This window comes from Drosophila subpulchrella, chromosome 3L, assembly GCF_014743375.2.
Source record: "Drosophila subpulchrella strain 33 F10 #4 breed RU33 chromosome 3L, RU_Dsub_v1.1 Primary Assembly, whole genome shotgun sequence".
In the NCBI taxonomy this organism is placed as follows: domain Eukaryota; kingdom Metazoa; phylum Arthropoda; class Insecta; order Diptera; family Drosophilidae; genus Drosophila; species Drosophila subpulchrella.
In genome coordinates, this window is record NC_050612.1 from 27909768 (window position 1) to 27923463 (window position 13696).

General features: G+C 43.7%; 3 protein-coding genes across 3 annotated transcripts; 1 reads left to right on the forward strand and 2 right to left on the reverse strand.

Annotated features, from left to right (window-relative positions):
- The first annotated feature begins 4803 nt into the window (after positions 1 to 4803).
- On the forward strand, positions 4804 to 7312 carry LOC119554122 (protein maelstrom-like). Its single transcript, XM_037864895.1, has 4 exons — positions 4804 to 4923; positions 4986 to 5187; positions 5692 to 6233; positions 6293 to 7312. The coding sequence occupies exons 1-4, from the start codon at positions 4804 to 4806 to the stop codon at positions 7160 to 7162; spliced, it is 1734 nt and encodes a 577-aa protein (XP_037720823.1). The 3' UTR covers positions 7163 to 7312.
- A 2364-nt stretch (positions 7313 to 9676) lies between these two features.
- Positions 9677 to 11908, reverse strand: LOC119553441 (leucine-rich repeat-containing protein 15). The gene is made up of 5 exons (XM_037863831.1): positions 11319 to 11908; positions 10806 to 11260; positions 10593 to 10741; positions 10280 to 10539; positions 9677 to 10220 (listed from the first exon to the last, which is right to left on the reverse strand). Exons 1-5 carry the CDS (start codon positions 11873 to 11875, stop codon positions 9797 to 9799), a joined length of 1845 nt encoding a protein of 614 aa, XP_037719759.1. The 5' UTR covers positions 11876 to 11908; the 3' UTR covers positions 9677 to 9796.
- Positions 11909 to 12429: 521 nt separating this feature from the next.
- LOC119553615 (uncharacterized oxidoreductase YjmC) lies at positions 12430 to 13687 on the reverse strand. The gene has a single exon (XM_037864080.1). It carries the CDS (start codon positions 13664 to 13666, stop codon positions 12509 to 12511), a length of 1158 nt encoding a protein of 385 aa, XP_037720008.1. The 5' UTR covers positions 13667 to 13687; the 3' UTR covers positions 12430 to 12508.
- Positions 13688 to 13696: the final 9 nt, after the last annotated feature.

The following is a 13696-nucleotide window of genomic DNA, read 5'->3' on the forward strand; positions in this document are numbered from 1 at the left end:
AAAATTAATAAAATATATATTATATATTTTTACATAACTAAAAAAAATCAGAAAGATTCCTAAATGTGCAAGTAAGGCATAGTTCTTGAATTTAAGGCTTAAGCCAACAGTAGCAAAAGTTAAAAAAAATAGCTAGTCAAACTTGCCATTTAACTAAATAAATAAATGAAATAAATAATATATATATATATGCTATCCTTATTCGAGTAACGTAACATAAAGGTAAGACTATTTATGGTTTTTAGAATGCAACAAAAAAATATTCAAAAATATTTTACATCTTATTTTGTCTGTGCGTTTCAGCAAATATTTGATACAGCTGAAAAAATATGTATTTTATTGTCATTGCGATTTTAAGAGAATGTCTCCTACTGAACTTTCTTTTATTAAAATGCGCTAGTGTTTCACAAAAATTTAAGTATGGTAATATAACTCAATTTCAAATTGGAAAGTATCCTATTTTTTCCTCCGTGCAGCACAAACGACTGGTGGCAGGTGGAAATGGTCTTGGAGGTCGGTACTTAGCATGCACCTTGGCACATACACTCCAGGCCCTTCCGATGGCACTACTTTCAGTGTTCAGCTGCGATGCTTGCCAAACACAGACAGAGTCGGAGTCAGAGACTCCGGGATCCATGGACTCCGGCCCAAGTCAGCTGGAGATGTTGACTAGGTCGAGAACGTGTTATAACAATAGGATGTCAGGATGGGAGGATTCGGGGGACAGCGGCATCGGCACTAGCTAGCGACTAACACTAACGAGCAGTTAAACAAGCTTAAGATTTGCCGACGCAAATAAAAACACAGCCTGAGACCCGGAGCTGAGCCCCCAATCCCGCCCAGAAGTGGCTGCCAAGCGGAACGGAAACGAGGGGAACCAACCGCCAACGGAAGTGCGGATCGGCGTGCAATAACACAACCAGGGCACGTAGCACAAACACGGCACATTATATTGTATAAGCAGACTTCATTACGGTATTTAAACAGAATATCCACAAATTCTGACATGCCAACTGGGCACTGTGGATCGGAAACCCCAAAACCGGTTAGAGTATATTATATCAGATGGATGCTATATAACTCGGGGCTATCATAAAAAGAAAACACAATTGAATTATCAACGTGGGAGAACAATACACGGCAAAAAGAGCTAACAATGCGGAGTATAAAACTAGTTTAAAAATGTATTCTACTCTTGGGTGCCATTTATAAAATCAGCTCTATCAAAAAACTAACAAAGCAACCTTTTCTATAGAAAAATGTTCGAAAATTTAAGGTTTAAAGTTTTGTTTGGATATTATATGCCGCTGAGTCTTAAAGAAAACATTTGGCTTCTTGTTTGTTCAAAAATATTTAATGTTTTCCCTGTGTAATTGCTTTTCTGGGGTAGAAATGCAACAGCTTTCTGCGGCTGACTTTCGCTGATATCATTCCAGGCCTCATATATTGAATTATCTGTTTTCATAAATTCAATATTATTGCTTCATAATTTCTGGTTCGATAATTAAAACTTTGGGGCACCTGCCTGAAAGAGAGTACCGTTCACAGTTTGCTTTCAATATCAAATTAAAATGGAACCCACATAAGTGGCGGGGTTATTGGAAAACTTGCCGAAACTCCAAACATTTTGGCAGCGAAACTTTTGCATTTCACCCATGGTGCTTGAGGGCGTGCCAATATCCACATACCCACATCAAAAGTCAAATTGTGAGCCAGTGGAGCGAGTCGAAGGAGAAGTTGAAGTCGAAGGATAACTATCCGAGGACCGCAAGTCGGTTCGAGACTGAACATCTTGTAAAAAATGCATCACGTACTTTGGAAGGTTGGCGTCTGATTCCCGATTCTCGGTTCCCGATGCCTGATGCCTGGCAATGTGATTAGACCCCAGGCACACGGAATGCACAAACTTTTTTTGAGTTTTCCGAGCAGGAGAGAACACCCCCGCAGACATATGCTCCTTTTGGCCAAAACTACGAATGGGCAATAAAAATTTGTCGCCAGGCCAATAAATGTAGACCATATCCAAAAGCCAAGAAGCCGTGGAGCGGAAAAACTAACCGAAAAAACCATTTCATGGCTGTATTTAAAAAGCCGCACAGTTTGCAAGCCACAGGACCAAAAAATGGGGACACAATGGAAAAACAGGTGAGACAAGCTGACTCCGGGTCAGACTTTCCTCCTTTTCGGTGCTCCTGTTTTGACCGTGCGCAAACAGATTTGAAGTAATAAAAAATTGAAATTAAAAGTTCCACTCCAGTTGACCACTTGGCCGGCCACCGCGAATGGCGACACAGTTTTCACCCGAAATAGGTCGTAAAAATTATGAGAAAATCCGCGGTGGAAAGTGGCCAGGCGATAACTGCCAGAGATGCCGGCTATTTTGAGGCTATTATTCGGTAAGCTTTCGAAAAAACCCAATTTTTAGTGTTATTCTTTTTGGGTAGAGCAATTTAATTTAATTTTGCTGAAAGCTGGATTATTTTTGACTTAACTAAACTACTTTATTCTTTGATGTTTCTTAAGTTTTTCATTTAAGATGAAATGGATGATATTCAGTTTAAGTAGTGGAACCTTAAAGATTCTCTTGAAATATAAAATACTAATTATCTTAAAACACAGCTTTATATATCTTATCTAATTTATGCTAGTGACACAAACCTCTTAATTTTATTCTAATTCACTTTTAAATGACATTTTAGGTGTCTAAAAGTATGCTACAATATATTTTAAACTCCCAAGTACAAAGAATTCATTCACTTCTTTAATCACTGCATACTTTTAGACACCTGAAATTACATTTAAAAGTGATTTCAAAAACCTAGCGATTTCTGTGCCACCTTTAAATATTTTGTTTTGCACTTTGTACCATAAAAATAAAATAAAATTGACAAGAATAATATTAAAATTTTTTTAAATAATGAATTAAGCTTTTATGCTGATCATCATTTTGGAGATGCCCTGTTTGGGGTCTTTATCTTTGGCTAGCATCCCTGGTATCCGTCTAAGGTAAACTTGTTCTAATATAACCACCCCACCGCCTCCTTTTCTGTCCACTTCAGCTGGCTGCTCAATGAGGTCAATGGGCAGGCATTTCATTTCCATAATTTTCATTATTTCGCGCTTAGAGCAAATCAAACAAATCGTTTCTACGGGAACAAAAGAAATTTTAATTGTTTGGCGGCCTTGTCAGTTGAGGGATGTGTGTGTGGGTTAGTGGGTGTGCGTCTAATCAAAATTGCTGTGCACACACATTCAGCATATTTCACACATCGTAGTCGACAGAGAGGACATAAGAATAATGTGCGACACGTTCGGGCATAAACCGAATTAAGTATACGCCGCGTTTGCCAGGCAGCCAGCCAGCCAGGCGGAGGAGGACCTAGGAAGACCCGGAGTCGCAGATCCGTAGTGCTGGAGTGCCGGAGTCCGAGCCGCAAAAACCAACCGCACACACAGAAGCACACACACGTAAACACACTTTACGCCAAGTCGCATCTTTATGCGTTGTTGCTGCTCCAAAGTGGCAAGCAAACACCCCACAAAAACACCCCCACAGCCACCTCCAAATTTCCCCAACCACCATGTGCTAAATATGTATGAAAAAAATAAAATAAAATAAAAATAAAACTGAAAGAAAAATGTGGCAAAAAGTTTTTGTGCGCACGCCGTGGAAAGGCCAACGTCTAAGTGAATTTGCCATAGTCAAATTTTGTGCGGCTTGCCTTAGGTCAGGTCTGGCGAACTGCGGGTTACGGAATACGGGTTACGGAATACGGGTTACGGGCCACGAGAATACGGAAAACGGACTCAAATTTTCCGGGCAGAGCTGCATGAAATTTGCATTAATTTTCTTGGCCAAGAGCTCATTCAAACCATTTCATTCCCCAATTTTGGATTATTAAAAATTTCAAATAAATCAAAAATTTGACCAGTATCCCCGCTTCTTATTTTTCGCGTTTTTTTTTTTCTTGGCAAATCCCAACCGACGGCAGCTGCCGGCGAACATCGTGACCGACTGGCGCCGAGTTCAGTGTGTCAATCGAAGTTTAACGGCCAGCCGAGCGGTATTTACAGAGAAATCCGCTGACAAAAGCGCGCGCTTGAGCAGTGAATCGAGTGGTTTTGAAAAGGTCTCAAGAGCAAGTGAGTGCTGCTTTTGAGTGGGACTCGAATTCTTGAGGAAGGACTCACAGGACGCCAATTTTCCTAGCAGCGGCTGAAAGGCCGAATTACCCGGGGATGATTGTAAACTGAACTACCCCAGAAATTCACCATGAATACACCATACAGAACGTAAAACTTTGGAAAGCTTTTTTACACCTACTCTACATACCTGTGTCGATTAGTGTGGCCAGTTTTCGATTAACAGCCACATTTTGGGAGTGTTGTCGGCGGAAACAACACACTTTTCAGCAAAAATTAGCTGTAGACCTTCGCAAATGGTGAAAATAAGCTAAAAGCTAAGAAAAATTTATAATAACCAAATAAAAGTTTTAGGTTTTCAGTCCTAAGGCGTTCATAGGACTATCAAAACAGTGAAAATACAAATATCTAATTTCAATCCGCTTACATTTAAGAGCTACCTCCAAACTTTATAGTGTTGTAAGAACACAACCTTAACTTGGATTTAAAGTGCTGCAAAGCGCCGGAATGTTGCTGCGTGATTAAGTAGCTCCGTCCTAACCAATTTTTGACAGTCATTCTGAACAGTCAGACAGACTAAAAGCAAAAAAAAAAAAGCAAAAATATTTTCGCAGCACAGCTACTTCCTATTTGAATTAATTTCTTATTCTCTTTCTTACGATGGCCCCTAAGAAGATTACCGCGTTTATGTTATTCGTAACCGATTGGCGGAAAACTAACGACGGTGGTCTCGAAATGACCATAGATCAGGCTGTGGCCCACTGCGGCGAGATATGGAAGGTGGGTTCTGCGTGATTCCGCACTCAATCCGAACTATAGAGCTAATCGTTTATTTTCTTTAGAAAATGACCAATCTTGAGCGCGGCGCATACTGCTCGAGAGCCAAGGATGCCAACGTTATGAATAACAATGGGGTGGAACGCCTCGACTGCTACGGCCATCCAATCATCCACGTGGAGCAGGCCAAACGACAGGCGGAGGATCGCGAAAACCTCCAGAAACGCACCATCGAACGCATGGTGATGTACGCCAAGAACTCCCATGGTAAGTCAAATCTCCTGGAGGGACTTAGGCGTTGGTACAATGCATTTATCGGAAAGGATGTAACAGGTTAAACGAAGCGTTTCCGAGGTTTTCTGGATCAGAATTACTATCCGAGTCCGTCTGTCTGTCCGTATGAATGCTGAGTAACTATAAAAGCTAGACGATGTTTTTAAGCAGCTCAAGTTTGTTTTCCACGTCCACTTTAATGCATATGAGCCCCCAACACGCTTAAGTCGGTCTGGCTCCGACATTTTTTAATACTTTTTGAAGTGTACATTAAAATTGATTTACTTGATCACTACCTAAGTAAATGCTGAGAATTGTACCCATCGCATTATTATGTCTTTGGCATACTTAAGTCTTTTGATATGCTTCGTACGTTATTGCCTATCATCGGCATTTTTGGGACGACTCCTGACGACCTGAAACAAAATTATTTTATTTTATTGAGTATACGAACCCAGCCCAACTTGAAGTATTTAATATGCAATTGTTTTGTTGCAGATCTGGAGAACGCCAAGTTCGTTTTGGTCGCTTTCAATGTCTTCACCGAAGACCTTATCCACGATGTCTATGTGCCCGCCGAGTTCTCGGCCTGTGAGTTCTCTTTGAAAGATGGTGTACGCTCCATATATAGCACCCTGATAGCTCCTGAATCGCTCATATTCGGACAGGCTAGCCAAGCGATACACCACGCAGCAACGACCCACGAGCTTCCATTGCCACCCAGAGCTCTTGGGGATTACGATATGCTTAGAGTCTTTCGGGACATTATCGAATACTTAAAGAAGTGCCAGTGGGATGACCGATTCGTAGTCTTTACGCCATCAAAAGATATTCCCATGGTCACGAAGTGCTTTAAGTACTTGGGCGAGGGATGCGAAGGCGAACTGATAAAGGTCCTTGACCTGCAATATTTGTTCTTCTTGCTTAAGAAGGTGGTGATGGATGTCGCCGGTTTACCCGATGGAGCTATAAATAAACACATAACTGACATGTTTTTTAAAAGGGACACATTTGAATTTACGCCTGAGATCGCTTGCCAGGTAAAAATTCCGTGATTAAATATAACTATTATAATACTATTTTGTTGTTCTGCTTGCAGTACCACGAGGAGATCGACCGCACCAAGTACTGTACCCAGAGCATGGTGACCAGATGGGCCTATACCTTCTGCGATTACATGTGCGGCAATCTGGCCATCGCCCTTCAGCCTGGAAAGCACAAGCCCCTGTCCAACGCACTCAATCCGGATGACTCGCTCTCCATTGAGGCTTTCTGGCAAGAGGTCCAATCCCAAGATACCGAGATGCCCTCTACCAGCCGACTTTTTATCGCATCTAGCTCCCACGTCCCCACTGACCATACCGCTAATGCATCCGATTTAAGCGAGGTACGGGAGTCTCCCGGGCTCGGCAGGCGTTTTGCCAGAGGACGCAGAACTTCAGAAGGATCCAGGAATATAACCCCTCGCGACCCTCTTTACTCACCCACAGGATCGCGGTTCCGGAAAGAGATCCCATCCCAAGATTCGGAGATGCCTTCAAGCAGCCTACATTCCGTCGCTTCTAGCGCCTACGTCCCCACGGACAATACCGCTTTTGCATCCGATTTGAACGAAGAACGGGAGTTTCACATGCTCGGCAGACGTTTCGCCAGGGGACGCAGAGCTCCAGGAGGATCCAGGGGCCCTTTTTACCCACTGCCAGGATCGCGGTGCCAGAAAGAAAACCAAGCTCAAGATACCGAGGTGCCCTCTAGCGGCCGACCTTTCGCCGCTTTTGCATCCGATTTAAACAAAGATCGGGAGTTCCACATTATCGGCAGGCGTTTTGCCAGGGGACGCAGAACTTCAGGAGGATCCAGGGATACAACCCTGCGCGAACGGAACTCAGGGGCTTGGGATCTACCGACTTCTTCGCAGTCTCTTCAGAAGTTCACCGACAAAGATTGCAGCAAGAAGAATCCAGACTAGGCCAAACTAGTTCTAGTACACCTGTGAGATTTATTTTCCGATACACTATAAACATCATTTAAACATCTTTGACAAATACGTTTTGGTTAACAACTCCTTGAAGCAGCGCTCTGCAGAACAATCGGAAAATAATAACAATCTGTCAAAAAGATACAGAATCAACAGAAATCTATAATATATCATCGAGACATCGGGGTATATAATTGATTTTCTGCCACCCACGACACTACAGCTTTATAAATCCTAATATTAATAAACTGATTTGAAAAACAAAACAATAAAAATTACTGAAAAAATTCGATAAGTATGTTAATATTTTCTTAATATTTTATCCTTAGCAGGGTAACAATAACAGGTCCCTAAAATAAACCCCCCTTTTCGACTTTACTAGTGTTTCCGACCTCTTAAGGCATTACCCAAATTCAATTTAAAGTTTTAGTTTTTCCAGCTGCCCAAATTGACCTTCTGTTATCCGAGGAAAACACTTAAGCGGCAGTTGGTCATTGACTGGGCGGAAGGAACTCCCGTCCGTTGGAATCCTTAAAGGCGGCTCCTTTAAGTAGGCCCAATGCGAATTTCTGTCGAGACAAGACGCTAAGATGTTTGCTTAGCTGGCAGGAGACTTTAAACTTGGGGGAATTTGCATACATTAAGGGTGTTTTGTAATTTTGTTAGCAAAAGGCAATTCAAATCCTTTTACTTCCGCTTTAGGCAGCAACGACTACGGCAAAAGACAGATGCGACTGATAGCAGGATTCACATTTGCACCACCGCACCCCCCCTGATATCCTGGGCCCCCTCCGCCACCAGTTTTCCCATCCGTATTTAACGGTGACGCGTGCGTAGCGTATAAAGAAAAATATGATTACATATTGTTGTATTTTGAGAGGCTGGGGCGTAAAGGAGTGGAAAAGGGTTGACATTTCATATGGGGCCATGTCAGAAAGCGGAGCCCAGCCACTCTGAGGCAATCAGCAACGATTCCTTGATCCACACGGAGAATAAATTCAATGGGTATTACCTGTTTTTAAAATGTTTTTAAATTGCATTTAAGATTTCAGAAAAGTTTAAAACATGTAAAATATTATTTTACAAGGGTATCCTCTTATAAAAATATCTTAATGTTTAAAAAAGTATCCCTTAAACATATTATAGGCATTTTCTCAGTGCACAAAACTTTCGAACAAATGGCCAACAACAACAGCCGAAACGACAACAAGGGCAACAATGGCGGCATTCAATTTTTAATATTTGCCTTGCAAATTTTCTATAAAATGCATTTGTTGTCTACCATCCGAGCCTCCATCCCATGGGATTCCCCTCGAAATTGGTGGGCGGCTGAACCGGAGACCGATGACTGGCGGAGGCGGAGGTGGAGGCCACTCTATCGCCCAACAACACCCGAAACTACAAAACCCCGAAACGGGAAAACTGGCAACAGGAAGCAGCCAGCGCCGGGCCAAAGTGGGAAAGTGAATGGAGCACGGCAATGTCAACACATGGAAATTGCAAGGACAGCGCCAAAAAAAAGGAAAGCGGGGAAAACCCAAAAGGAAAACGAATAGCAGCAGCCACAGTAACTATAAACTGGAATGATATTGCCAACGAACATAACATAACTACACAGAGATAAAATATTTACACTAATTATGATCGATGGAATGTTAATAAATTGAACAAAACCATCTTAAAATTTCCTCTTAGCCTTAAACTGATAAATAGTACATTCTTTGATATGGGAAATATAGTGTTTTTAAGATATGGCTTATTGGTATCCTAGACTTAACCTTATAAATATATTAATCATACTAGTTCTTAAAACTGAATAAGTAGTTAATGTGTTGGTATATAAAGTCCTATTTCTTAATCTCATGTTAACTTTTAGTTTCACAATATCGTTTTAGTTTTTATCTTTAAAACTCCTAACCAGAGGTAAAGTTCCAGTTAAGTCTGTCCGTCAATAAAACGAAAATGAAGAAGAAAATATTTACATTTATTCCTTTCGAACTACTTAACTTCAAGTCAACTTTCTCTGACTGATAAAAATCTAGCATCTGACATAGGAACTATATTTTTTTTTCGGTGCAGCCAAACGGCAAGAACGGAGCTAGTGAACCCAGTAGGACCAAGATAGCTCCTAGAACGAAGTTAGGCTGGGCCGGGCGGAAGCAATAAATTGGTTAGGTAAAAAGCTTGTCGCAAACGCAGACACCGGTAAAAAGAGGCACGCGAGGCCGTAATTTTTGCTCCCCCAAAAGGCCGAGGCGGAGTGAAATAGAGGTGCCCAAGAATGGTTTATTTCCCATGAGGTTGCAAATTAATACTAAATGTCTGCCATGCAAATACATAATTGACTTTAAATTTGTTTTGACAAGGAGAAGTGGTAAACTTTGCAACTTTGATGGCGGTTGGGGAAACTGCAAGTTTTGTGGCTGACTTAAGTGGAAGCAACTTTAAAATCGTTTCAGAGCAAGGTATCGAAATTTAATAAGTGATTTTGACAAGCATATAATCTACTAACTAAATGCTTAAAATATATTTATTTTATATATATTTTAAGTTGTCTTCATATAGTTGTCTACATATATTCAGTTATATTTAGCTTTCTTTATCTAGCGTTATAGCCTCTAATGGTTATGTTTGTTTCTTTATGGCCACGCTGGTTATATCTGCCTCCTTGAGCTCCTCGTCGGTGGTTCCATTATAGATGTGCTTCAGGTAGAGATTAAAGTAGTCCGTATAGTTCATCGGCGTGGAGATCTGATTCTTTCGCACTGGCAGCCGCGGGGACAGGGACAACATGCTGGCCCACTGGCCATCGCAGAGGTCATCGTAACGCAGCAGACCAACCTCGTGACCTCCCAGATCCCCAGGACCTCGGCACATGGGCTGCTGGCCATCCCAGAGTTTCAGCACAAACTCCCTTATCCACCTGGCCAAGTAAAGGGCTCGGCAGTCGCAGTGCCAGGGATTCTTGTCCAGCTTGACGGCCACCAACTTCTCCATGCCATGAAGTGCTCCATGGGGCAGGAACATCAGCTTATTGGAGTCAATGCGGCTATTAAATGGAAATAAATATTTAAATTCATTCTATAATATACCCTGTTCGTAACTCACAGTTTTTCCAGTTGTGCTAGAGGCTCAAAAGCTCGGGCATCGAAATTTTTAAGTATATTATTGTTGAGCAGCAATATCTTAAGGTTGCTCAATCCCTGGAAATCCTCAGCTTCCAAGGTGGTTAGATTATTGGAAAAGAGTGTCAACCGTGTGAGGGCACTGACATTCAGGAAAAGATCAGCAGGAATGCTGGACATGGAGTTCTGACCCAAAAATAGTTCATGCAGGTTATTCAGCTCCACAAAGGCATTGCCATCCATCTATTAAAGACAAATATTTAAAGGAATTTAACAACAAACTGAGTTTCTTTTACATGACTTATCCGATTAGTGGTCAAATCAAGGGTGACCAAGTTGGCCAGGTTACTAAAAATGGTGGCCGACAGCGATGAGATGCGGTTGTTGTGCAGCGAAAGCGTTCGCAGACTCTTTAGACCCACAAAAAAGTCATCATCTATCTTGGCTAGAAAAGAATTAAGTTTAATGATCAGGGAGTAATTTTATTTAATAAAATCAAACCCTCTTACCTATTTGATTCCAACCAAAGTCCAGGGTCTTCAGCTTGGTCAAAAATCGAATGCTGCCCGAGCTGAGCTCAGTGATTTTATTCCTGGACATATCCAGCTCCTCCAACATGAGCTGATCTCTCAGGAGATTAGGTGGAAAGTTCTGGATCTGATTGTCGCACATATTGATCACGGTGAGTCTCTGGGCATGGTAAAATATGGATTCGGGCAGCATGCCAATCTCATTTTTGCTCAGATCCAGAATATTCAAATTTCTTAACTTCCAGAAGGTACGATGATCGAGGTCCTCCAGTTGATTGTTTTGAATGCGTAAGACCAGCAGACTATCCAGATCCTGGAACAAATCAAAGGGCAGAAAGTCCAGAACATTGTGTGATACATCCAACTCCTTGAGAACCGTCAGTCCGCGAAAGGTGTCCTTGTGCAGGGTGGACAGAATGTTGCGGGAAAGATCTCTAGGGGAACACAAGGCTCATATAAATGATATCCCACAAAAGCAGCTAGCTAACCCACATGTTCACCATGTTCATGGGTATCACCTGAGTGACCGGCACGGATTTCAGATTGGTGTTCCAGCAGGTGAAGCTCTTGGTGTCCGGATTGCAGCGACACACGCCCGAGGTGCAGTGGTTCCACTCGATCTGGCTGCCGGTGGCCAGGTGCCAAATGGGCTGCTCCACGGACCGCAGGCGACTCTCGATTTGCCGCACCCGCTTGACCAGATCGAAGTTGGCCAAATGGGACATGGCATTGACCTCCCCGCTGTTTCCATCGCCATTGCCATGCCCATTGACCTTGGGTTTGGGGGGTTTCTGACCGTTTGTTGTCGTGTGGGTTCCATTTGGCATCGAGTTGATGAGCATCAAGAGCTGTGACACAATCCCCAGTGATTCACAGGCATTGAGACTGCAGTTTCTAGTATCCGAGGAGATGAGGGGCAGCAGATACCTCTGCCGGAACTCATCCAGACTCTGGGCAGGCACATCCTTGGCCTGGGGAGGTCCTGTGATCACCTCGCCTGGATCCATTAGCAGGATGAAGCTCAATAGTTGAAAGATTCCCAGCGACATGTCTTCGGCGATTTCTAGCGACGTTCTGAGACGTCTGCCCAGATCTGCAGTCCCATTTATAGTCCACTTCAGACCGATTCAATTCGTAATTCAAATAATTTGCGAAAATTTGCATTTACTGCAATTACGCTTAAGTAGCTCACAGCGCCACATGGGAGCCGGCGAATTGCAGCGCATCTTGCTGTCGCCCAGGCCTCACCAGAATCACCGGGAACCAGAGTCCAGATTGAAACTGAAAGTCTGTGTGTGCACGCCTAACAATCAAACTAGTGTCTATATGCTATTTCGGAACAATCAGCTTAAGAGCTCGGTTGGGAAACCCCCCAGGACGTTGACTCGTATTACTCGTAATTGGACAGACATTCGAGTGTTCTATTGTCAATGTGTGATCTTAGAATGTTTGGCAAATAATTAATTAATCAAAAAAGATTATTCTGAAAATGTCGCCATCTAGCGAAAAAATATCCATTCATTTACAATCAAACCGTTACCACTATTCCCAGATTGGAAAAAACCCACCCTCACAAGTCGGGTAATTTTCTAAACTCAACACATAGATGGCGCATTTCGACAACCACCCCCGCGAAAAATAATGTTATATTGAAATTTTCCCAACATTTAACGAGTATAAGACTAAAAGCTCTTCCTGGACTGACACCGGTCGAAAGCCAGTTCGATGGGCCTCACACAAAGCCTGTCCGCAACATCCTTGTACTTGGATAAAAGGGTGTTGGGATAGGGCAGGGCCCGCAAATCCTCCACGTAGTTCATGTGCATCCGCTCCAGTTCGCCAGGCAGCCGGATGGGTTCCGACTCGTCCGCCGGCTGGCTATCCTGAATGCGACCGCAAAAGTCATCCAGACGCTCCACAAAGTTGGGCAAAAAGAATTCGGGATCGAGGGCAATGAATACTTGACCCAGGTTCGAGGGTTGACTCTGGTCCAGGGGAATGTGGGTGGCATACTGGGCGCCGGAGAGCACTCCACACAGAAGATCGATCATGGCCGACAGGCAGTATCCCTTGTGACCTCCGGCGGGGAAGAGTAATGGTGACCGTAGCGCCAGGCTGGGAAAGCAGGTGGAGAAGCCTCCCTCATTGGCCGCCCAGCCATGCGGTATATACTCATCGTTGGCCCAGGCCCATTCCACGGCTCCAATATCCCTCACGCTGGTCGCCATGTCCAGCACAAAGTGGTACTCCTTACCCTTTACACAGAAGGCCAGGCAATTGGAGCCAATACTGGCCGACTTGGAGTCGGGAGCCATCATCGTGGGAGCCGCATTGGACATCACCATCCCGGCTAGCCCCTTGACAGCAGCTCGAAATGCATACCAGCTGGCCATTCCAATGTGATGAGATTGCTGGGCCACCACAAATCCAATACCCGCACTCTGCGCCTTCTTCACAGCCAGATCTATGCAGAAGTTTCCCACTAGGACGCCCAGGGCAGAGTTGCCGTTCACATGGGCAGTGGCCACCGTTTCGCTGATTATGGAAGGCTCTGCATCCAGCCGGGCGTGTCCACACTGCAGATCACTGAGGTAATGGTCCAGCCGATTCAGTCCGTTGCCGAAGTTCCCTCGATAGTCGGCCACAACCAGGAACTCGCTGATGCAGCGCACCTTGGAGGGGGAAACTCCAACCCGCAGCAGGCAATCCTGAATGAAGCGACGGGCCTCGTCCACCAGCACCAAGGATGTTTCGTTCCGGGGCTGCGGAAAGGGCACTGGCATGTGGTAGCCGCGAAGGGAACTTCCAAGCCACAGAGCTGGCCGAAGGAGCGCCCACATTGTGAGTAACCGGTTTTCATCCAATGGAAA